This window comes from Oncorhynchus kisutch, linkage group LG17, assembly GCF_002021735.2.
Source record: "Oncorhynchus kisutch isolate 150728-3 linkage group LG17, Okis_V2, whole genome shotgun sequence".
Taxonomy (NCBI): Eukaryota; Metazoa; Chordata; class Actinopteri; order Salmoniformes; family Salmonidae; genus Oncorhynchus; species Oncorhynchus kisutch.
The window spans coordinates 37,757,080-37,780,133 of NC_034190.2; the positions used below are offsets into that span (position 1 = coordinate 37,757,080).

At 41.7% G+C, this 23,054-nt stretch overlaps 2 protein-coding genes across 4 annotated transcripts in view; one reads left to right on the top strand and one right to left on the bottom strand.

Annotated features, from left to right (window-relative positions):
• The first annotated feature begins 3,624 nt into the window (after positions 1–3,624).
• LOC109907612 (E3 ubiquitin-protein ligase RNF5-like) lies at positions 3,625–12,951 on the top strand. Its single transcript, XM_020505681.2, has 6 exons — positions 3,625–3,980; positions 6,461–6,479; positions 7,140–7,252; positions 7,344–7,398; positions 7,734–7,845; positions 7,929–12,951. Exons 1-6 carry the CDS (start codon positions 3,772–3,774, stop codon positions 8,027–8,029), a joined length of 609 nt encoding a protein of 202 aa, XP_020361270.1. The 5' UTR covers positions 3,625–3,771; the 3' UTR covers positions 8,030–12,951.
• The window catches only part of LOC109907613 (choline transporter-like protein 4), a 43,556-nt gene continuing 33,295 nt past the window's right edge, over positions 12,794–23,054 (bottom strand). For all 3 annotated transcript variants that reach the window (XM_020505684.2, XM_020505683.2, XM_031793774.1), the window contains 14 exons: positions 20,231–20,314; positions 19,339–19,451; positions 18,198–18,320; positions 17,951–18,050; positions 17,704–17,796; positions 17,461–17,563; positions 17,001–17,263; positions 16,046–16,140; positions 15,840–15,943; positions 15,618–15,691; positions 15,387–15,457; positions 15,137–15,231; positions 14,960–15,044; positions 12,794–14,820 (listed from right to left, as the gene is read on the bottom strand). In XM_020505684.2, the coding sequence (XP_020361273.1) occupies positions 14,702–14,820; positions 14,960–15,044; positions 15,137–15,231; positions 15,387–15,457; positions 15,618–15,691; positions 15,840–15,943; positions 16,046–16,140; positions 17,001–17,263; positions 17,461–17,563; positions 17,704–17,796; positions 17,951–18,050; positions 18,198–18,320; positions 19,339–19,451; positions 20,231–20,314 (1,522 nt within the window). In that variant the 3' untranslated portion in view covers positions 12,794–14,701. The remainder of the gene's footprint in view (positions 14,821–14,959; positions 15,045–15,136; positions 15,232–15,386; positions 15,458–15,617; positions 15,692–15,839; positions 15,944–16,045; positions 16,141–17,000; positions 17,264–17,460; positions 17,564–17,703; positions 17,797–17,950; positions 18,051–18,197; positions 18,321–19,338; positions 19,452–20,230; positions 20,315–23,054) is intronic.

Here is a 23,054-nt window from a genome sequence, read left to right on the forward strand (position 1 = left end):
AAAATGGTTATCTTTGTTAAAGCAAGGCCCCTGAACTCTCGTGTATTTCCTTCACTATGCAATGATATGGGCAGTGACCATGTAACACTTTTACCACATACAGAAAGAAGTGTGCTGCTTATCAAGGGGCAAAATGTTGACACATTTTTTTTAAATTGAGAAATGAGTTTAAAGTTTTCTTTACTGACCATCATTTTCACTTGTCTGACCGCTTGCATGATGACGAGTTTCTCACACGACTGGCCTTTCTGGGTGATGTTTTTTCTCACCTGAATGATCTGAATCTAGGATTACAGGGACTCTCCGCAACTATATTCAATGTGTGGGACAAAATTGAGACTATGATTAAGAAGTTGGAGCTCTTCTCTGTCTGCATTAACAAGGACAACTCACAAGTCTTTCCATCATTGCATGATTTTTGTTGTGTGCAAATGAACTGAAGTTTATGGACATGGTCAAATGTGATACAGCGAAGCACCTGAGTGAGTTGGGTGCGCAACTAACTACGTAGGTATTTTCCCGAGCCACTGCCAGATTTCTGGATTGGGCTGCGCTCAAAGTATCCTGCCTTGGCAAATCGAGCTGATGCCTTTTCAAATCACATTCCTATGTGAGAGTGGATTCTCGGCCCTCATTAGCATGAAAACTAAATACAGGCACATGATTTAAGACTGAGACTCTCTCACCCAACATTGCAGAGTTATGTGCATCTTTTCAAGCACACCCTTCTCATTAACCTGTGGTGAGTTATTCACAATTTTCGATGAACGAGTAAGGTTTTATATGTAAGATGGTGAAATAAAGAGCAAAACTATTGATTATTAATATATTATTACTTGTGCCCTGGACCTATAAAAGCTCTTTGTCACTTCCCACGAGCCGGGTTGTGACAAAAACTCACTCATTCTTATGTTGAATAAATGTATCGTATAGTGTGTGTGCTTACAATGATGGTAAAAAGCAAAATTTGAGAGTACGCTGACCCTGGTGCTAGAGGGGGTTTGCAGCTGGAGGTTGAATGTTTGAAGGGTTACGGGACTATAAAAAGTTTGGGAACCACTGGTGTCGGAGAAGTGGAATTGAGATAGCATCCACTTCGTTGGCAATAACTAAGGCGAATGCCATGTCTGCCATTGTCGCATTTCATAGAAACAGCAGAAGTTGTCTGACTTTTTATATTATATTCTTTATTTCTTTTTTCTTTGTTAAATTTAGGAGGTAGACCAGCATTGTTGTGGAAATGTTCACTCAATCACATTTCTCAGATACCGGAACTTGTGAATTCAAATGTACTTTATATAAAGTAACAAGCCGAGCTGGCCCATGGACCATCTGCCGGACTCAGTCTCAGTCCACTCTTTTTATAGAGTTTCATGCTTATACAAGTTTCATAGTCCCTCCACTTTATGCTAATAACCATATCTCCTCGGCTTTACTCCACCATTGTCTCCAAATCTAAGTTCTTTCCTCTAGGTGGGGTTTCACCTTCCTAGTTCCTTGGATCAATTATATTGATGGCGCACCTATACATTATTTCCAGAAAATAATAAGTACAGATTACTATAGGCAATTATAAGATTGCTACATGCCATTATCGGACTATAATATTACTACGGGCCATTCTAGGATTAAGTACAGATAACTATAGGCCATTATAGAATTATACAAATAAATACACTTAATCCCAGGATTACACATAGTGCCTTTGCTTACTCCCTTTAGTGCTATTTAGTCTTTTAACAAGAAACACATTCTCTTAACAGAAAACACCCATAGCTTTAATATTGCAGATAGATTGTCTGCATCACTTCCAATCCCCCATATATTTTTTTGCAAATATAAATATATATATACATACATACATATCTTTAAAAATATATATATATTTCCTTTATTACCCTACCACCGCAACTACCCCCAATTGGAGCAAACTAGTGAACAACAACGCTTAGGCCTGTATTTCCAGCTTATACATGCTATATACATTTTATGGACACAGTCTATTTTACAATAGTTTTATTTTGTTTGTTTTTAAGTCTTGTCCTTCCTCCACCCTCAACCTCTCCCATACATGTATGATGTCCCTCCGGTTTGATTTCTATTTGCTATATCTTTCAAACAACGCTCTTTCAAAAAAGTTCTTAACCTATATACGTATTACGGGCACAGCATGTTTTATATGAGTTATCTTGTTGTTATTAGTCGTTATTAGTCCCAACCTTCACCTGTTAACACCATCCATATTGGATTTCTATTTGCCATATATTTTTCAACTGTGCTGTGATGTTTCACAAAAGTTCTGAACCTTTCTATTCTCATTCTTTTTACAGATTGTAAATTGTAGGCTACTTCCCCCGACTTTCGTCTACAGTCGGCTTTCTCCTTACCACTCAAACGCGCCAGTGTCTTTCTCCCGCTTCTCAAGTACTGAGGTCCCGCAATTGTGTGGGAAGTACCTGGGCTTGTTGGTGCTTTCAAGACAACTGAGATCTCGAAAAAAACCAAGGTCAAATCATGACGTCAGTGATTTTCAGGCCGAAAAGTCAAAGCTCGAGAAAGATGCACAAGACTCAGACTCGTCCTCTGGCTTCAAAACATTAAGTACAACTTTAGTGGTAGTTAAACTGTAGATCTCGTCTGTAGCTGTAGGCTATTCCATATAGTCACAAACTTTAAAGGTCATGAACAGTGAAAATCAAGTATTTCATGAAATTGGATGATATTTGGACGAAACCAGATTAAAGTATGATGATCAAAGTATGAAAAATACTGTTGCTTCTACATTTTTAAAGTTTGATCATAAAGTTACTGGTCCTCTCCATGTTAAACATTTGGATAAATTTTTAAGAGTAAAGGGTGACATCACCCTAACTCTCATTTTAATACACCAATGGTAACATGATGATATTCTCTTACCTAATTTTAATAAGTACTGACTTGAAACATCGGAGAAGGTGTGTTTGCAAAAAAAATGGATGTAGGGTGTCGGCAAATATAATAAAACGTTTACACTATTCATCTATGGCAAAGATACTGATATATTTCTCCTTTCTAGGGGCTCCCAAGAGGCGTCACTGCAGTACCTTGTTCGAATCCAGGCTGCATCACATCCGGCCGTGAATGGGAGTCCCACAGGGCGGCACAATTGGCCCAGCGTCGTCCGAGTTTGGCCTGTGTAGACCGTCATTGTAAATAAGAATTTGTTCTTAACTGACTTGCCTAGTTAAATAAAATAAAAATGTGTCTGGCTAGCTAGGTCTTCAACCAGCAAGGACCAAACGGGAAAAGGGGTCGTTTATAACAATAATGCAGTTGGTATGTCAACACATCAGTCAGCACTTCTGTGAATCGCCTCACAAGAGACATGCCAAATGGGAGATTTGCAATTTCAATGTTGTGTGAGTTGCTTTGTGTATTAATGCAACACTGCTCACTGCATCATTCACATAGGCGTTTCATAGGGTTGCCAGTCATCAATATAAGCCCACTCACCCACTCAGCCTGTTTTTAAAACTTTCTGGTAGTTAGCCACGGGAGAAAAAGCACGTTTTCTTATATTTTTGGGATTTCTATCCCCCCACAATATTATAGGTGATATTTCAGTCACAAACGTCTATTTTACATGGGAATCCGAATGACTGATCAGGACCTTTAAACTCCTCCCAGTTGTTTCTTTTTTTTTACGGAAACGGGCGGGGTGGTGCACAGGTACGGTGAAATCTCGAAGCTAGCTCTCGTCTGGCGGAGTTATTACTTTTTCAGTAAACAATTATGGCGGCCGCGGATCCCTGGTCCTCGAGTGACGGCGGGCCTGCAAGCAGAGGAGGGTTCCCGGATGGTGAGAACAGCAACGAGCGCGATGGCCCGGGAGGAAGCGGCGGAGAGACAGAACGCAAGCCAGATCGGGCCACATTCGAATGCAACATTTGTTTGGACACAGCAAGGGACGCTGTCATCAGTTTGTGCGGGCACTTGTTCTGGTACGAGGCGGGGATCCTTTTGATCAATCGTCGAGTAGGGAATGTTGTATGCTGCTAGCAGCTTGCTTACATACCTAGTCATCTGGCATTGCCTTGTTTATCTTTTCTAACAAATTCCAGCTAGCCAGTTTCTCTAAGATAACAAGCTGGTGGTTTGTTGGTTCACACCCATACTTCGATGACAAATGCATACACAAGGCTTATTTTTTTATATAGTTAAATGTTAGCTAACTAGAAATCAAGATGGCTAACTTGGAGGTCTAGTTAATAGCGAACGTTAATCATGAATGAGTGTTGTTGGTTGGCTGAGCTTCATACATTAGCCAACCCATCGAAATAAAGTGGATTTGACAATGGTGTATGCTCATGCCTTTACAAAAATGTTCGCACATTTTATTAATATTAATTCAATGTACAGTTTGTTACATTTGATGTTTTTTTTGTGTGATATGTAAGTAGAGTGGTTTATGTTTCTAGAACATTACCGCAATTGAGAATCGATTCACTTTTAGATGGGAGTATTTAGCTGTTTTGGCTTCCAGAACTTATTCGCTTTTCTGAGGGCCAGTCTCTTTTATCTTACGTTCCACTCCTTGCCATGGGCACATGACATGGAGTACACGGAGTGGATTAGCTAAAGAGACTAGTACCCAGGCTACCAATTCGCCGCTAAACAGAATATGTAACGTCATTGGTCTATAAGGAGTAGTTAGGCTTCTTTAGTCCATTATTGGAAGTTGCTTAGCCATCAGCATCTTGCCAAAATCATTCTTATGAAATTTGATTCATGTCCCATTCCAGCTTCACCTGTGCTACACCAACATTGTATCAATCTGACGTTTGCAATGTAACAGTGAATGCCTCTGGTACACACCTGGTTGCTGCATGGAACTCAAGTCAGTGTTTGAGTTTCTGCGTTGGGTGTATTAATAGCGATTAGACACTGCGCAATGGATAACTTTGGTGACTCCCACTAAACAATCATTGATTCAGGTGGCAATATTGGGAAAATCTAAACCAGTGATGACACATCACTGGTTTAGATTTTCCCAATATTGCCACCTGAATCATGTATTACAAACGGCAGGCGTTGACCTTCAAGTTTCTGCAAAGTTGTTGGCTACAGTTGCATTGTTTGTCATGTAAACATGCATGCATTGACTCATTCGTGTGGAGTTCAGTTACATCTCCAGGGTTAAGAGTGGGATTGGTGTCAGAGGCACTGTCACTATAGAGGAGTAAGAATAGACTGTCCTCGACAGAAAAAACTCTCCAGTTCAGATGATCAATGAGACTTGATGGAACACATATTACTGAACTAAAAAATATAACTAGATATTTTATGTATACTGAACAAAATATAAATGCAACAATTTCAATGATTTTACTGAGTTAGTTCATGTAAGGAAATCAGTCGATTTAAATAAATTCATTATGCTCTAATCTATGGATTTGAAATGACTGGGCAGGGGTGCAGCCGTGGGTGTTTCTGGGAGGACATAGGCCCACCAACTGGGGAGCCTAGCCTAGCCAATCAGAATGAGTTTTTCCCCACAAAAGGGTTTTATTCCAGCCAGAAATACTTCTCGGTTTCATCAGCTGTCGGGTTGACTAGTCTCAGACGATCCTGCAGGTGAAGAAGCCGGAAGTCGAGGTCCTGGGCTGGCGTGGTTACACGTGGTCTGCGGTTGTGAGACCGGTTGGACGTACTTCCAAATTCTTTAAAATAATGTTGGAGGCAATTTATGGTAGAGAAATGAACATTTGATTCTCTGACAACAACTCTGGTGGACAGTCTTACATGCCAATTGCACGCTCCCTCAACTTGAGACATCTGTGGTGTTGTGTGACATAACTGCACATTTTAGAGTGGCCTTTTATTTCCCCCAGCACAAGGTGCACATGTGTAATGATCATGCTTTTTAAAATCAGCTTCTTGATATGCCACACCTGTGCCGTGTTACTGTACATGTACCATCCTTCTCTTCCACAATGCATTAATCTGGCCAGCAGCGAGGTGAGACTGTGCTAACGAGCGATGACCAATGGAGCTAATTAACATTAGCGATGGGGAGCCCGGATGATTTTAATCACTCACACCGTTAAGGTCAGAACAGGGTAACCAGATGCATCCTGTAGGTGGGGGGGCCTACTGGAAAATAAGGTGAATATGGATTCCAAAATCTAGCACACTAACTAGCCCTATGGGAGAGTTTCAATTGCATACTCCTTGTGTCTTCTCTCCACACCACCTTCTCAAAACTCATTGGAGAAGGTCAGAGGGGCGGGACCTCAGCTTTCTCATCCAATGGGTTTTGAGAAGGAGGCGAGGATGCGAGGAGTATGCAATTGAGAATCTCTGTGTATCAATTCAGACTCGATGAAGTAGGCCGCTAGGAGGTTGCTCCAAATGTCACCATGTTTCTAGGTGACGCCATTCATAATACCCACACTAATCTTTCTCCTCCTCTCTTTCACAGCTGGCCCTGCCTTCATCAAGTAAGTATGCCATTTTAAAGGTGTTGTCTTTAGTTTCACAGTGGTGGTAAATATTAGGCTACACTTTTTCTACTGGTTGAAACCAGCTCCCAGTCCGATGACATGACCTGAGACCACCTTGGTCAGTCAGTTGACTCAGTGCAGCTTAAAGTTGATAATGTTCTCAAGCTCCCATTCATTACACCAGTGTTTTATGTGAACCCCCTTTTTGTCTTTGCGGTGCTTTAGATTATAGCACTAGCTGTAACGTACATTTCACCATGCATAGTATTGCATATCCTTCTCCTTTGAGAATCAATGTTTTTCGTTCATTAGTTACTGCGCTAACTGATAGAATTAGTGTCAACACTACTTCAGTGCCTTGTGTTCCCAGCTGTTTGTATTTGACACTGTTTCGTGCTATATTGCACAACTCTCTTATATTACCGACACAGAAAGTGCATGGTATAATGTGGGGGTTTTCTCCCCCCATTTTTTAATTTTTTTTAAACAAATCATGCTACATAACACAGAACAGCAACGTGCAACGTGCCACGTGTGTGGCACGTTGCAGTAAGTCAGTGCAAGCCAATAGACTGACGGAATTGAACAGACGGTACGGTATGGCTTCTGTCTCACCTGTCATATGATCTCTTTCTCTCCCTCCTCGGTCTGTGTCAGTGGTTGGAGACGCGACCCAGCCAACAGCAGTGTCCTGTGTGTAAAGCAGGCATCAGCAGAGAGAAAGTCATCCCCCTCTACGGCAGAGGGAGCTCCAGCCAAGAGGACCCCAGGTACACCGTGTGTTTTTTTGTCTGTGTGTCATTATTTGTGAATGTGTGACACTGAGAAACTGCATTGGTTAACTGGTGTTTCGTCCTCCAGGTTGAAAACCCCGCCTCGTCCTCCGGGACAGAGAACAGAGCCAGAGAGCAGAGGGGTGAGTCTTCCTCTCCTCTTCATCGCTTAGATTTTAATCGATATTTAAAGGGATACTTCGGTATTTTATCATTCTAGCAGATACTCAGAGACTTCCAGTCATTGCGCTGATGCTAGATAGCATTGGCTTTCAAAACTACCTCTAACGTCCTTCATACTGGACAAAGAAACATAAAAATGGTATCCACGAGTTCATCGGACTCTGGGGAAATAGATACAGGGCCTCATTGCCAAAATCCCGAAGTATCCTTTTAATATGTTTATTACATGGTTATTTTCTGTGTTTACTCTATTTGTAATGAGAGACCACTATTCCTTTCTGTCCTCTTCTTGCAGCCCTTCCAGGGGTTCGGGGACAATGGCTTCCACATGTCCTTTGGGATCGGTGCTTTCCCCTTCGGCTTCTTCACCACAGTCTTCAACACCAATGACCCCTACCACAGAGCAGGTACACACACACACAACCATCCATTTATTCCTTGATGCGATAGCTGTTGACTAGTCATTGCAATGTTATCACTGTTCCCCCAGATGCATATGCAGCCGATCACCAAGGCAACGGCAACAACTGGCAGGACTCTCTCTTCCTGTTCGTGGCCATATTCTTCTTCTTCTGGCTGCTGAGCGTGTAAGGGAGAGGGAGGGAAAGGAAAGGTGCCCACACTCATACACATGTCAAAACACCAGAAATGACCCACTTACTCAATAGTGTCTGTGGGTTTATGCTCTTCCTTTGTACTTGATTGATGGATTAAGGTCACTAATTAGGAAATAACTCCCCACACCTACTGTCTAGGTCTTTATTTAAAGGAAAAAACAAAAACCCGAAGACACCAGGCCCTCCATGAAATATTTGACACCTCTGCTTTAGACTATAGATGGGTGGTGGGATGACTGGCAGTTCTCTTAGCAAGATATATCTAGTTCAGGAAACACAAACCAGTCAAAGATTTGTGTATCCAAATGATTTACGAGACTCACTTGGGAGAGTACACAGACACCACTCTGGTGGTGGATGATACCCAAGCGTGAGGGTGAGTAAAATGAAGCTCGTTTGAGTTGTAAGGGAGGGTGAGAATGGGATTTACCTGATAACATCGATGTTTTTCTTTAATCACTATAGCCACTTTTTTTCCAAGCCAAAGAGTAACGTATCACCGTCAAGTACAATTTGGGGAAAATGTATTTGGATATTCCTGTTTACAATTTAACCGATTGAATAATTTGTCCGTAGATTTACGAACCAAATTTATGAATATTCTTTAGACTAGTGTACAGATGGATACACTAACAACTTTATATATAATCTTAACAAACTGCCATTGCACTGTGAAGTCATATAGAGAAGACAGACCTAATAATGTGGATTAGAGCTACAGTGTATTCAGACCCCTTCACCTTTTCCACAATTTGTTAGCCTTGTTCTAAAATAGATTCAATTATTTTTCTCAATCTACAGTCGTGGCCAAAAGTTTTGAGAATGACACAATTATTAATTTTCAAAGTTTACTGCTTCAGTGTCTTTAGATATTTTTGTCAGATGTTACTATGGAATACTGAAGTATAATTACAAGCATTTCACAAGTGTCAAAGGCTTTTATTGACAATTATATGAAGTTGATGCAAAGAGTCAATATTTGCAGTGTTGACCCTTCTTTTCCAAACCTCTGAAATCCGCCCTGGCATGCTGTCAATTAACTTCTGGGCCACATCCTGACTGATGGCAGCCCATTCTTGCATAATCAATGCATGGAATTTGTCAGAATTTGTGGGGTTTTGTTTGTCCACCCGCCTCTTGATGATTGACCACAAGTTCTCAATGGGATTAAGGTCTGGGGAGTTTCCTGGCCATCGACCCAAAATATCATGTTTTGTTACCCAAGCCACTTAGTTATCACTTTTGCATTATGACAAGGTGCTCCATCATGCTGGAAAAGGCATTGTTTGTCACTAAACTGTTCCTGGATGGTAGGGAGAAGTTGCTCTCGGAGGATGGGATGGTACCATTCTTTATTCATGGCTGTGTTCTTAGGCAAAATTGTGAGTGAGCCCACTCCCTTGGCTGAGAAGCAACCCCACACATGGATGGTCTCAGGATGTTTTACTTTTGGCATGACACAGGACAGATGGTAGCGCTCACCTTGTTTTCTCCGGACAAGCTTTTTTCAGGATGCCCCCCAAAAAAAATCGGAAAGGGGATTCATCAGAGAAAATTACTTTACCCCAGTCCTCAGCAGTCCAATCCCTGTACCTTTTGCAGAATATCAGTCTGTCCCTGATGTTTTCCCTGGAGAGAAGTGGCTTCTTTACTGCCCTTCTTGACACCAGGCCATCCTCCAAAAGTCTTCGCCTCACTGTGCGTGCAGATGTACTCACACCTGCCTGCTGCCAGTCCTTAGCAAGCTCTGCACTGGTGGTGCCCCGATCCCGCAGCTGAATCAACTTTAGGAGACGGTCCTGGCGCTTGCTGGACTTTCTTGGGCGCCCTGAAGCCTTCTTCACAACAATTGAACCGCTCTCCTTGAAGTTCTTCATGATCCGATAAATGGTTGATTTAGGTGCAATCTTACTGGCAGCAATATCCTTGCCTGTGAAGCACTTTTTGTGCAAAGCAATGAGGACGGCACGTGTTTCCTTGCAGGTAACTATGATTGACAGAGGAAGAACAATGATTCCAAGCACCACCTTCCTTTTGAAGCTTCCAGTCTGTTATTCAAACTCAATCAGCATGACAAAGTGATCTCCAGCCTTGTCCTCGTCAACACTCACACCTGTGTTAACGAGAGAATCACTGACATGATGTCAGCTGGTCCTTTTGTGGCAGGGCTGAAATGCAGTGGAAAAGTGTTTGGGGGATGCTGTTCATTTGCATGGCAAAGAGGGACTTTGCAATTCATCTGATCACTCTTCATAACATTCTGGAGGATATGCAAATTGCCATCATGCAGACTGTGAAAATTAATGTAATTCTCAAAAGTTTTGGCCACGACTGTACACACATTACCCCATAATGACAAAGCAAAAACATTTTAGAAATGTTTGCAAATTTATTAAAGAAAAAAAGTATTATTTAAGTATTCAGACCCTTTACTCAGTAGTTTGTTGAAGCACCATGGAATATTTGACACCTCTTGTATTTTGTCCATCATATTAAAGGGATACTTTGAGTGTTCTTGGGTATGACGCTACAAACTTGGCACACCTGTATTTGGGGATTCTTCTCTGCAGATCCTCTCAAGATCCAGGTTGGATGGGGCGCATCGCTGCACAGCTATTTTCTGGTCTCCAGAATTGCTCAATCAGGCTCAAGTCAGGGCCACTCAAGGACATTCAGAGACTTGTCCCAAAGCCAGTCCTGCATTGTCTTGGCTTTGTGCTTAGGGTTGTTGTCCTGTTGTAAGGTGATCCTTTGCCCCACTCTGAGGTCATTTGCTCTGTTCATCTTTCCCTCGATCCTGACTAGTATCTCAGTCCCTGATGCTGAAAAATATTACCACAGCATGATGCTGCTGCCACCACCATGCTTCACCGTAGGGATGGTGCAAGGTTTCCTCCAGACATGTCGCTTGGCATTCAGGCCAAAGAGTTCAATCTTGGTTTCATCAGACCAGAGAATCTTGTTTCTCATGGTCAGTCTGAGGTGCCTTTTTGGCAAACTCCAAACGGGCTGTCCTGTGCCTTTTTCTGAGGAGTGGCTTCCGTCTGGCCACTCTACCATAAAGGCCTGATTGGTTGAGTGCTGCAGGGATGGGAGACCCTTCCAGAAGGACAACCATCTGCACAGAGGAACTCGGGAGCTCTGTCGGTGACCATCGGGTTCTTGGTCTCCTCCCTGACCAAGGCCCTTCTCGCCCGATTGCTTAGTTTGGATGGGCGACAAGCTCTAGGAAGAGTCTTGGTGGTTCCAAACTTCTTCCATTTAAGAATGATGAAGGCCACTGTGTTCTTGAGGACCTTCAATGCTGCAGACATGTTTTGGTACCCTTCACCAGATCTGTGCCTCGACACAATCCTGTTTCGGCGCTCCACGGACAGTTCCTTCAACCTCCTGACTTTGTTTTTGCTCTGACATGTACTGTCAACTGTGGGACCTTTTTATATAGACAGATGTGTGCCTTTCCAAATCATGTCCAATCAATTGAATTTACCACAGGTGGACTCTAATCAAGTTGTAGAAACAAAGGATGATCAATGATTTGAGTCTCATAGCAAAGGGTTTGAATACGTTTTTTGGTTTCATTGAATAGTTGCCAAAATTTCTAAACCTGTTTTTGCTTTGTCATGGGTTATTGTGTGTAGATGAGGAAAATGTCATTTTTATCCATTTTAGAATAAGGCTGTAACAAAATGTGGAAAATGGGAAGGGGTCTGAATATTTTCCAAATGCACTGTATAGTGGATATAATCATACGATTTAAGAGTTCTTTATCATATAGGTTAACAGACTAAAACTATTGTAAAGAGTCATGAGGATAGTGTACGGGAAGGCTGGAGTGGGCAGTATTGTGTACAGTTGTGCTTTGTGGAGAATTGGCCACATATGAGCAAATAGTTTGTAACATTTATATCTACAAAGCAAAATGAGCTGAACACACAGGATCATTCAATCTGGATTAAATGTTCTGAAAAACTGGCCCTGGGGGTTGTGTTGCTGGGCACAGTGCTGCACAGGAAAAGATGACAGCAGGGTCACGTTCATTAAAAAAACATTTTGCAACGTGTTTTTTGGACAAATTCAGACTGTTTCCGCTTTGTGCCTACTGAACACGGCCCAGGTGCAGAAGTCAATACAGTGTTTGCCAGAGCCTTTTTGACTCAAGTCAGAATGAGTATTTGTCATTATCTGCAGCCAAGAAACTAACATGCGGTGAGAAACATGAACTGTTCCCAACGTGACATGGACTATTATCATATTTCTATTGCAATGAGTGTTTCTCTTGATTGTGTTTGTATCGGTCTGTGTATACATTTGTATATATGAATATTGTAAATGCTGTTTTTTCCTTTTTCTGAACGACCAGCCATGGGATTGAGACATGTGAGAGACCTCTGGTTTAACCAGGCAACCTGACATGTGGCGGAGTCCCCCTCTTCCACTAGTGAAAGACAAGTTACTCTTTTGTACAACGCTCACTGAATGGTACAATCTATTGCATATGATGCACATATGAGCCAACCAGAGGCGAGTGAGCAGTGTATGAAAAGGAAACTAACTTCCATTTCACCCTACCCATTTAATTATGATAAACTCCTGTGAAGTATATGAAATGGGCTCAAGATCAAGTGTCCAAGAACTCTGTAGCACCTTACTAAACAACACCAGCCATACAAGGGGTTGAGGAAAGGAAGGGGTACAGGTTGTCATTTCTTGCATATCACTGTCTGATCAAGCTAAGCATTTGTATTATGAGTTTATTTTTGACCCAAAAAAAAATGAAATTACATTTGTGTTGAGTCTTGTGCAAGACAACAGTGAGACATTGTGCAAAACCAAATGGTCACAGCAGGAAAACAATTTCCAAAGCTCTGTCTGAATAAATAGTTGTTTAATACATTTAATGTGGCCGGTGTTGTCTGTTTATGAAATGTCCAAATATGCTGAATTGTTAAAGGCAATGGGTGAGGCAGAGATGGGATTCATTCAACCACAAAGAACACTAGATCCATGTCAAGAATAAAATAATTACTCAGCTTCATTGTAACCTAAATTAGCTGGATCAGGTGTAGCCCATCTAGTAATATGATTGCAGTAGAGATGATCATATGGTTGCACAGGTTGTTTACCCCCAAACTGTTCTAGTAGCATTACAGCAATGTAATGCTACTAGAATTTGGCTCAACAGTAGAGGCACTTGCTCTTGTACTGGACTGTTGAATGATCACGTGATTAGTAGATCACATGATTGCTGACTCCCACATGCATTCCCTCTCTGGGTCTCAGGAGACAAGAGGTTGAGGAATGTAGTGAGATTATGACATATTGGGTAGTACAGTATGTGAGGTAAATGAACATTGATACTTGACAACTGAAAGTACTTGTGTTGAGTGCATGCAGCCAAATGGATGGATGTGCTCACTCTAGACTGAATTTGATTTGTTCCAGGGTCCATACTTAATAACAATAGAAATAGGGGACCAGACTGGTCTCAGACTAGACGTAATATAGTAAACTTACATCCGGGACACTTAAATTAGTATGATATGTAACCATAACAAATGTAATATAAGACAGAAGGTTACTTAAGACAAAAACAAAAATAGGGTGGGTGGGCATATAACGTGAACCGTGAACATCTAGCAAACCAAAGGTTGCGTGTTCGAATCTCATCACGGATAAGTAGCATGTTAGCTAACCCTTTAACCTAACCTTCCTTATCCACTAGAGATAGCTGACGTTAGCATTAGCCACCTAAACATTAGCACCAACAAATTGGAATTCGTAACATATTGTACATTTTGCAACATATACTAATTGGATGTAAGCGAGCCACAAATAAACACATACCATTCACTAAATGGAGTGTCTCGGATTTACGTACAGAATAATAGGAAATGCTCAGATCACGTTGAGACACCTCATACCTGACTTGCTATTAGTTCTGCTAAAGAGAGCTGTGTCTTCAGCTCCCATGTACAAGGGGCTGCAGCCTGCAAGTGTCTCAAGAGTTACAGAACATTTCAGAAGGTCACATGCACCACTGATTCAAGCTGATGTGTGAAATAAACCAGAGGTATATTCCTGTAGAGCAAGGCAATATTCAGGAGTGATGTCAGCATGGGGGATTTTTTTTAAAATAAAGTTAGATTAAAAAAATGTACAAAATATCTACAATATTACATAACATTTAAAAAAAAATAGAGACCTTAAACAAACAATATACAGAATACTGAGGATCATTAAAAAAAAGTATTTAAAACAGTTATGGAAGCGATTTCTGTATCTAATAAATAATTTGCTCACTTGAGAAAAAGGTATATTTTTTAAAAACAAATAAGCACTGGGAGAGAATAAACATTTGGTTTTGGTTAGAGTAATAAAAAGCTCTAGTTTTGGTAAATTAAAATTGTTAGCAGTAGATGGAATTTAAGAAAATATCTAATCACTTATAAGCGTGGACACATGTTATCTCAAGTTGAAAGTACAAAAAAAGTGATCCATTATGGGTCAACTTTGACATGTCAGAAGGGGGGAAACAGAAGGAGAGAAGGCTGAAAGATCTGAAAGGAAAAACATGTCATTTATAGGATGTTTCTAGGATATTGAAAGTAACTGTGGTTCTAATTCGTCTAAAGGCACTACTTCATCAATCCTTTCCTTTGCCATTTTTAGGTCCCCTGTTCTTTTTATTGAGGATTTTCATCAGGTTCTTGGACATGTAATATGGCTTCTGCATCGTTCCATCATGTCGCTCCAAGTCCTCCACTGTGAGAAAGGGAGAGAAAATCAACAGGCATGTTGGGGGAAAAAAAATTGTGCAATGAAGCAAGATATGTAACAATGTAATGCATGAGTGTTCAGTATTTGATACAGTAATATTTGTTGCTGGAGGTGCTCTACTCACAGAAGCAGAGGAAAAGTGTGTCCACACACATGCTGTACACACTGAAGAATCCATGAGCAATGAGGTATGCTCCCACCACAACCACCTGTTACCACAAAGACATACACACCACTGTCAATTTCTTTCTCTAACACACATTTAATTACCTGTGTATGTATGTATATATATGTCACTTACAATAATGGGCATCCAGTAATAGTTGAGCATTTCAGTACAGAAATTGCTGCCTGGTAGTCTTATTCTGCCAGAGAAGAAAAAGAAGGCCAGGACACCTGAGAAGAGAAGAGTAGAGGAGGATTGGTTAAAGATTAGATTAATTTAGACCGGTTATTCAATCACACTTCTGGACTGTAAAATGCACCAAAGGAGCTCCCATTCATTCAGAACTACCACCAATGATAACACAATAATTATGTTGTCCTCTTACCTACTCCTCCCACCACTAGCATCTTCCCAAAGAACAGCAGCAGGTCCGTCACTTTATCTAGCACCACCACCCTGAGTGGAGATGCACAGTCAGGAAAACATGTCCCCACCACTCAGCTTTGGTTCCACAGCAGTCAATCAAATCCATGCAAAATGTTCTTATGTAAGAGGGAAAAAACATGTCTACACCTTCCCACAGGCATACCAACCATTACTAGAGCACATACTGTACCTGACAATGTTCCTCATTAGAAGCATGAATGCGTTTTTAGCGGAGAGACAGAAGTTTTTTCCATATACGGCAATCTGTGGGAAAAAAAGAGGAGTGTGTATTAGACACATAGCCTTCCAGAAATATTCTACACTGGTGAACTGAGGGAGCAAGATTGACTGACAGGGACTTGGAGTTAACAGGTATTAGTGATGATGTTATGGTGACATAGTGGAGACTGACCATGATGTAGGCGTTTCTATTGAGGAACTTTATGAACTTCTCCAAACACCAGAAGCAACACTTCAGACAGCACATGAGGAACCGAGAACAGGGGTTTTGAGCCGCTAGAGAGAAAGAGACACATACATACATAATAGATTGATTACATGTTTGAATCGGATAATAATAACAGTTTAAGGGAAGTCCAAGGCGGCCTCCAGCCTTACCTCTGGTCTTGTGGTCCAGGTACTCCAGGATGATCCGGATTATCTGGATGAGGGTGAGGATCAGAGCACCAAATGCCAGGGAGCCAACATGGTATCTAAGAGACACAAGAAAGAAACACATAGGGGGAGAGATTGAGTTAATTGAATGGAAAGCAAAATACAACATTTGATTCTGGCTCAGATTACAGAGTGTACAAAATATAAGGAACACCTGTTCTTTCCATGACAGACTGACCAGGTGAATCCAGGTAAAAGCTATGATCCCTTATTGATGTCACTTGTTAAATCCACTTCAATCAGTGTAGATGAAGTGGAGGAGACAGATTAAATAAGCATTTGTAAGCCTTGAAACATGGATTGTGTACGTCTGCCGTTCAGAGTGTGAATGTGGAAGACAAAATATTTAAATGCCTTTGAACGCAGTATGGTAGTAGGTGCCAGGCACACTGGTTTGAGTGTGTCAAAAAGTGGTTAGAGCGTTGGGCCAGTAACCGAAAGGTTGCTGGATCGAATCCCCGAGCTGACAAGGTAAAAATCTGTCGTTCTGCCCCTGAACAAGGCAGTTAACCCATTGTTCCCCAGTAGGCCATCATTGTAAATAACAATTTGTTCTTAACTGACTTGCCTAGTTAAATAAAGGTTAAATAAAAAGAACTGCAACGATCAACTTTTTCCCGTGTGTATCAAAAATGGTCCACCACCCAAAAGGACATCCAGCCAACTTGGAGCATTGGAGTTAACATGGTCCAGCATCCCTGTGGAACACTGACAGGTTGTAGAGTCCATGCACTGACAAAGTGAGGCTGTTCTGAGGGCAAAAGGGGGTGCAACTCAATATTATGAATGTGTTTCTAATGTTTGTACACTCAGTATATGGTCTGTGGACCCTCTAGTGGCCAGGCAAGGAAAGGCACCACCACACCCCTACTGTTGAAGCGTTAGTCTACTCCCTTACCGTATTGTGCGGATGAAGGCCTGGGACAGCGGGAAGGTGGGGATGTCCGAGGGCTTGTTTAAGGACCAGTAGTAGGAGGCGAAGGCCCCGGCCAGGCTGCACTGGCCCATGGCGATGACAAAGTTGACGCACCACAGGAAGGCCACCACGTTGTAGATCTGCAGGTTGAACAGGTTTCTCTGCAGCAGGCCCTCGTTGTTGTACTTGATGAAGATGCAGCGCGCCGATCGGCACCACGAGTAGTCTGTAGAGTTGTAGAATGTCTGAGGGAAAGATAAGGGGGAGAGATGAAAGAGGAAGGGATGAGATATGAATGGAGAGATGGAAAGGGGTCAAACTTTTTTTTCCCTTCTCCCTTTTAAGTAGACGGTTGAACTAAGTAGACACATTTTCTGTGTATTTCTGAGTTGGGCTTTCTGCATATATCTCTATGGGGTCAAAGTTAATCAGGGACACTTACCTGTGGGTCACAGGTCTCATTGCCGCTGATTTGACCACAGTTATCCTGAGTAGAGTTGAGAGCCACCACTTTGTACACTGGAATACCTGAAGTGGCCAGATACCTAAACAACCTCTGTTAAGTGGTTAACTATACTGTGGAGTTTGTAGATGTGGAAAACAGATACAAAACAGACCTTTTGTCATAAAACTATAATAGGCAGTGTAAATACCCACAAATATTTAAATGACTGTGAGAGGATACAGAGCAGTGATGCCCCAATAGGCCACACACACCACCAAGAGAACAAAGGTGATGAGAGGGTAGAACAGCGTAGACATCATGTGACTGACAGCCCTGTGAAAGAGAACGACATAGTTACAGGATGTGTGCTGAAAAGTTAGGTTGTATCGCAATATTGGTAGAATATTTGTCACAATACATGGTTGTGTGTGTGTGTAAGTATGGGCCAGTATGTGTAATCCTGGCTCATATATCTAACATGACTCACTTGCTGGACTCCTGGATGAGAGCGATGGCGATGAGGATTCTGGTCCGCAGAAAGATCAAGGTCAGGAGAAGAATGCCTTCTACCACAGACAGGATTATCACTGAGCGATAAAGAGAGAGAGAAAGATGTAGGGTGGAAGTAGATAGGTCAACAATGGTACAAAGTTGTCATCAGAAAAGAATGTCTGTCAGTCTGTGTACAGAAGAAAACAGAGACAAAAAATGAGCATGTGTAATATCAGACTCACAGAAGGCCAGCCAGGTCTCCTTGACCTGAAGGTAGACCTTGAAGTCGGTGGTGAAGCCTATGTCAGTGATGGAGACAGCAGACTTTCTGTAGTTGTCGTACTCCCACCAGCAGTGATATATGCCTACAGATAGTCAGGCAGAGTGCGAGAAAAAAAAAAATGCTTTAACCACCCTGAAAAGTCTATGTTCTTAAACCAATGTGAACTACATACACTATATATACAAAAGTATGATGACACAGCTTCATATTAGTGGATTCAGTTTTTCAGCCCCATTCATTGCTGACAGGTGTATAAAATTGAGCACACAGCCATGCAGTCTCCATAGAGATTTATGAAATGGGTTTCCACAGCCGAGCAGCCGCACACAAGCCTAAGATCACCATGTGCAATGCCAAGCGTAGGCTGGAGTGGTGTAAAGCTCGCCGCCATTGGACTCTGGAGTGATAGATCACACTATACCATCTGGCAGCCCAACGGACGAATCTGGGTTTGGCAGATGCCTAGAGAACGCTACCTGCCCCAATACATAGTGCCAACTGTAAAGTTTAGTGGAGAAGGAATAATAGTCTGGGTCTGTTATTCATGGTTCCGGCTAGGCCCCTTAGTTCCAGTGAAGGGAAATCTTAACGCTAGAGCATTCAATGATATTCTGTTCTTCCAACTTTGTGGCAACAGTTTGGGGGACGTCTTTTCCTATTTCAGCATGACAATGCCCCCGTGCACAACGCAAGGTCCATACAGAAATGGTTTGTCGAGATCGGTGTGGAAGAACTTCACAGAGCCATGACCTCGACCCTATCGAACACTTTTGGGATGAATCGGAACGCCTACTGCGAGCCAGGCCTAATTACCCAACATCAGTGCCCGACCTCACTAATGCTGTTGTGGCTGAATGGAAGTAAGTCCCTGCATTAATGTTCCAACTTCTAGTGGAAAGCCTTCCCAGAAGAGGGGAGGCGGTTTTGGCAGCAAAGGGGGGGACCAACTCCACATTAATTCCCATGATTTTGGAATGAGATTTTCAAAGATCAGGTGTCCACATACTTTTGGTCATGTGTGTTTAGACCTACTAGAGAGTACACGACATACATGCTAGTAGACATAGTATTACCACACCTGTTATTATCAATGGACTTACCATAGGCACCTACTGCCAACACTCCAAATATAAGGACCCAGACCATAACAGGGGCAATAAACCGCAACAGAAGGAGGAACAGAAAACTGACCACCATGGCTATGACCAGTGCACTGACGGAGGAGAGAAGAGAGGAACACAGCAGGGTAAGAGAGTGGATTGGAAGAGAGGAGAGAGAATCAAGTTAAAAGGAGGTGGAGGAGAACAAAAATTCGAAAGAAGAGACATTTCTGGTCATTATTAAAATATAAGGCTGGTGTCACAGATTAAGGATTATTACATAATTGACTTGTAAATATGATTTGTAAATATGTATCAAGCCACCGGATATACATGTCAAAGCCATGTATATAAAGATATGGGTCTGATACAGGTGAAACACATACTTTGACACCTACAGGTTTGTCCAGTTTTTATAAGCACTTAAGCATTAGGGCTGTGACGATACCAGTATCGCAATGTTTTTTTCTTGGCAAAAATGAAAACACGAAGCAGCCCAAGCTCGTCGGTCCTTTAAAAACCGGCTGTATGTAAACTATTGTTTGCTGTAGCTTGAAAAATATATAAAATCTGACTAGATGACAACATGATGTTCGTTTCCAACATTAGGGCAGTTTCCTAAAGTGAAATCCGCTTCGTGTTTTGTTTCCTTGCAGTAATACTGGTATCGTCCCAGCCCTAATAAGCATTTAATTTCTTATCAATGTTTGCTGCAGAAAGAAGCTCTCTCATATTTAATAAGTTAAATAAATTAAGTGTAACATGAAAGATAGCACGACCATGCAAACTTCTCTGGTTTCTCCTGATCTAATACCACAGCACACTGGAAATTGTGCATTGACAAGTAACTGGCAGTAGGGGGTGGTCTGATGAGAGGTGAAAATGAACTCACGCTATGATCCACTGCCATGACGACGCAAAGTCCTCAAAGATTCTCACTCCAATCTCCTTGGCATTGAAGCTGTTTACTATGCCACTACAAGACACACAGGGAAAAAACATGTTAATGCTAGTAATTACTGACAATGTCTTTGAAACAAAACAACACAAAGAGTACTACAGGATAAATTAAGATAAAAGCAGAGACGATTTAGAAATAGAGAAGGAGATAAAAGGAACAAAGAAAGAAATGTGAAGTTTGTTTTGTAATAGTACATTCCTGAATTGGTGGCATTTACAGAGCTCAATAGAAAGAGAGGGTAACATTAGAAGCTTTCTTTGACTGCTGGTATTCAGTAGCAGTAAGTGTATTGATTACTACAGCACATTGAGGGATAATTTGGGAGGTTGTACAACAGCCCACTGACAGTTCCTTGGGTTGTTTGTGTATAAAATACTAACTATTACACCTGTTTATGTGTCAAAGGATGAACATAAAAGTCTAAGCCTAGTTATCTAGTTGTCTTATTCCTAGTTTATTACATTTAAAAAATGACCACTCAGGTCTGGACATACCCGTAATTACAAAGCACAAACAGGTTTAGAATTTTTTACTCATTTATATCTACAAAAACTGAAATATCACATTTACATAAGTATTCAGACCCTTTACTCAGTACTTGTCCCGAAGCCACTCCTGCATTGTCTTGGCTGTGTGCTTTGGGTTGTTGTTATGTTGGAAGCTGAACCTTCGTCCCAGTCTGAGGTCGTGAGCGCTCTGGAGCAGGTTTTCATCAAGGATATCTCTGTACTTTGCTCCTTTCATCTTTACCTCAATCCTGACTAGTCTCCCTGCCACTGAAAAACATCCCCACAGCATGATGTTGCCACCACCATGCTTCACCGTAGGGATGGTGCCAGGTTTCCTCTAGATGTGACGCTTGGCATTCAGGCTAAAAAGTTCAATCTTGGTTACATCAGACAAGAGAAGCTTGATTCTCATGGTCTCAGTCCTTTAGGTGCCTTTTGGCAAACTCCAAATGGTCTGTCATGTGCCTTTTACTGAGGAGTGGATTCCGTCTGGCCACTCTACCATAAAGGCCTGATTGGTAGAGTGCTGCAGAGATGGGAGAACCTTCCAGAATTACAACCATCTCCACAGAGGAACTCTGGAGCTCTTTCAGAGTGACCATCGGGCTCTTGGTCACCTCCCTGACCAAGGCCCTTCTCCCCCGATTGCTCAGTTTGCCAGGGCGACCAGCTTTAGGAAGAGTCTTGGTGGTTCCTAACTTCTCATACTTAAGAATGATCGAGGCAACTGTGTTATTGAGGACCTTCAATGCTGCAGACATTTTTTAGTACCCATCCCCAGATCTTTGCCTCGACACAATCCTGTCTCGGAGTTCTACAGAAAATTCCTTCAACCTCATGGCTTTGTTTTTGCTCTGACATGCACAGTCAACTGTGGAAACTTATATTGACAGTTGTGTGCCTTTCCAAATCGTGTTCAATTCATTTAATTTACCACAGGTGGACTCCAATCAAGTTATAGAAACATGATCAATGGAAATAGGATGCACCTGAGCTAAGTTTCTTCAAGTGCAGTAAATAAGGTATCTGTTCTGTATTTTTTTTATACATTTGGAAAACATGATCAAACTTTTCGCTTTGCCATTATGGGGTAGTGTGTGTAGGTTGCTGAAAATGTTGTTTTTTAATCCATTTTCGATTACGGCTGTAACATAACAATATGTGGAAAAAGTAAAATGGTCTGAAGACTTTCTGAAGGCACTGTATATACAGTACCAGTCAAAAGTTTGACACCTACTCAAGGGTTTTTCTTTATTTAGACTGTAGAATAATACTACAGACATCAAAACTATGAAATAACACATTGTATCAAGTAGTAACCAAAAAAAGCGTTAAACAAATCAAAATATATTTAACATTTGAGATTCTTCAAAGTAGCCACCCTTTGCCTTGACAGCTTTGCACACTCTTGGCATTCTCTCATCCAGCCTCACGAGATAGTCACCTGGAATGCATTTAAATTAACAGGTGTGCCTTGTTAAAAGTTAATTTGTGGAATTTCTTTCCTTCTTAATGCATTTGAGCCAATCAGTTGTGTTGTGACAAGGTAGGGGTGGTATACAGAAGATAGCCCTATTTGGTAGAAGACCAAGTCCAAATTTATGGCAAGAACAGCTCAAATAAGCAAAGAGAAATGACGGTCCACCGTTACCTTTTTTTTTTTTTTTTACACCTTTATTTAACTAGGCAAGATCAGTTAAGAACAAATTCTTATTTTCAATGACGGCCTAGGAACAGTGGGTTAACTGCCTGTTAAGGGGCAGAACGACAGATTTGTACCTTGTCAGCTCAGGGGTTTGAACTTGCAACCTTCCGGTTACTAGTCCAACGCTCTAATCACTAGGCTACCCTGCCGCCACCTTAAGACATGAAGGTCAGTCAATCTGGAAAATTTCAAGAACTTTGAACGTTTCTTCAAGTGCAGTCACAACAGCTGGTCCACAAAATCTAAGTCTCTAGATTTTGCTCACCTGAAGTAGAGTATATTATGATAAATTGCAGGCCACACTACTTGCCTAGAGAGTTCTCAGCTATACTTTTCGTGGCTGTTTATTTACCACCACAGACAGATGCCGGCAGTAAGACCACACTCAGCCAGATGGATATGGAAATAAGCAAACAGGAAACCACCCACCCAGAGGCGGCACTCCTTAAGGTCTAGTGGCCAGAGACTAATGCGGGGAAACTTAAATCAGTTCTACCAAATCTCTATCAACATGTTAAATGTGCAACCAGAGGGAAAAAAA

Bases quoted from the DNA above. Each gene is read 5' to 3' on its own strand.
- LOC109907612 (XM_020505681.2), top strand. From the start codon at position 3,772: ATGGCGGCCGCGGATCCCTGGTCCTCGAGTGACGGCGGGCCTGCAAGC. The intron at 7,253-7,343 runs GTACACCGTGTG...TTCGTCCTCCAG, and splicing joins TCCAGCCAAGAGGACCCCAG to GTTGAAAACCCCGCCTCGTC. The intron at 7,399-7,733 runs GTGAGTCTTCCT...CTCTTCTTGCAG, and splicing joins CAGAGCCAGAGAGCAGAGGG to CCCTTCCAGGGGTTCGGGGA.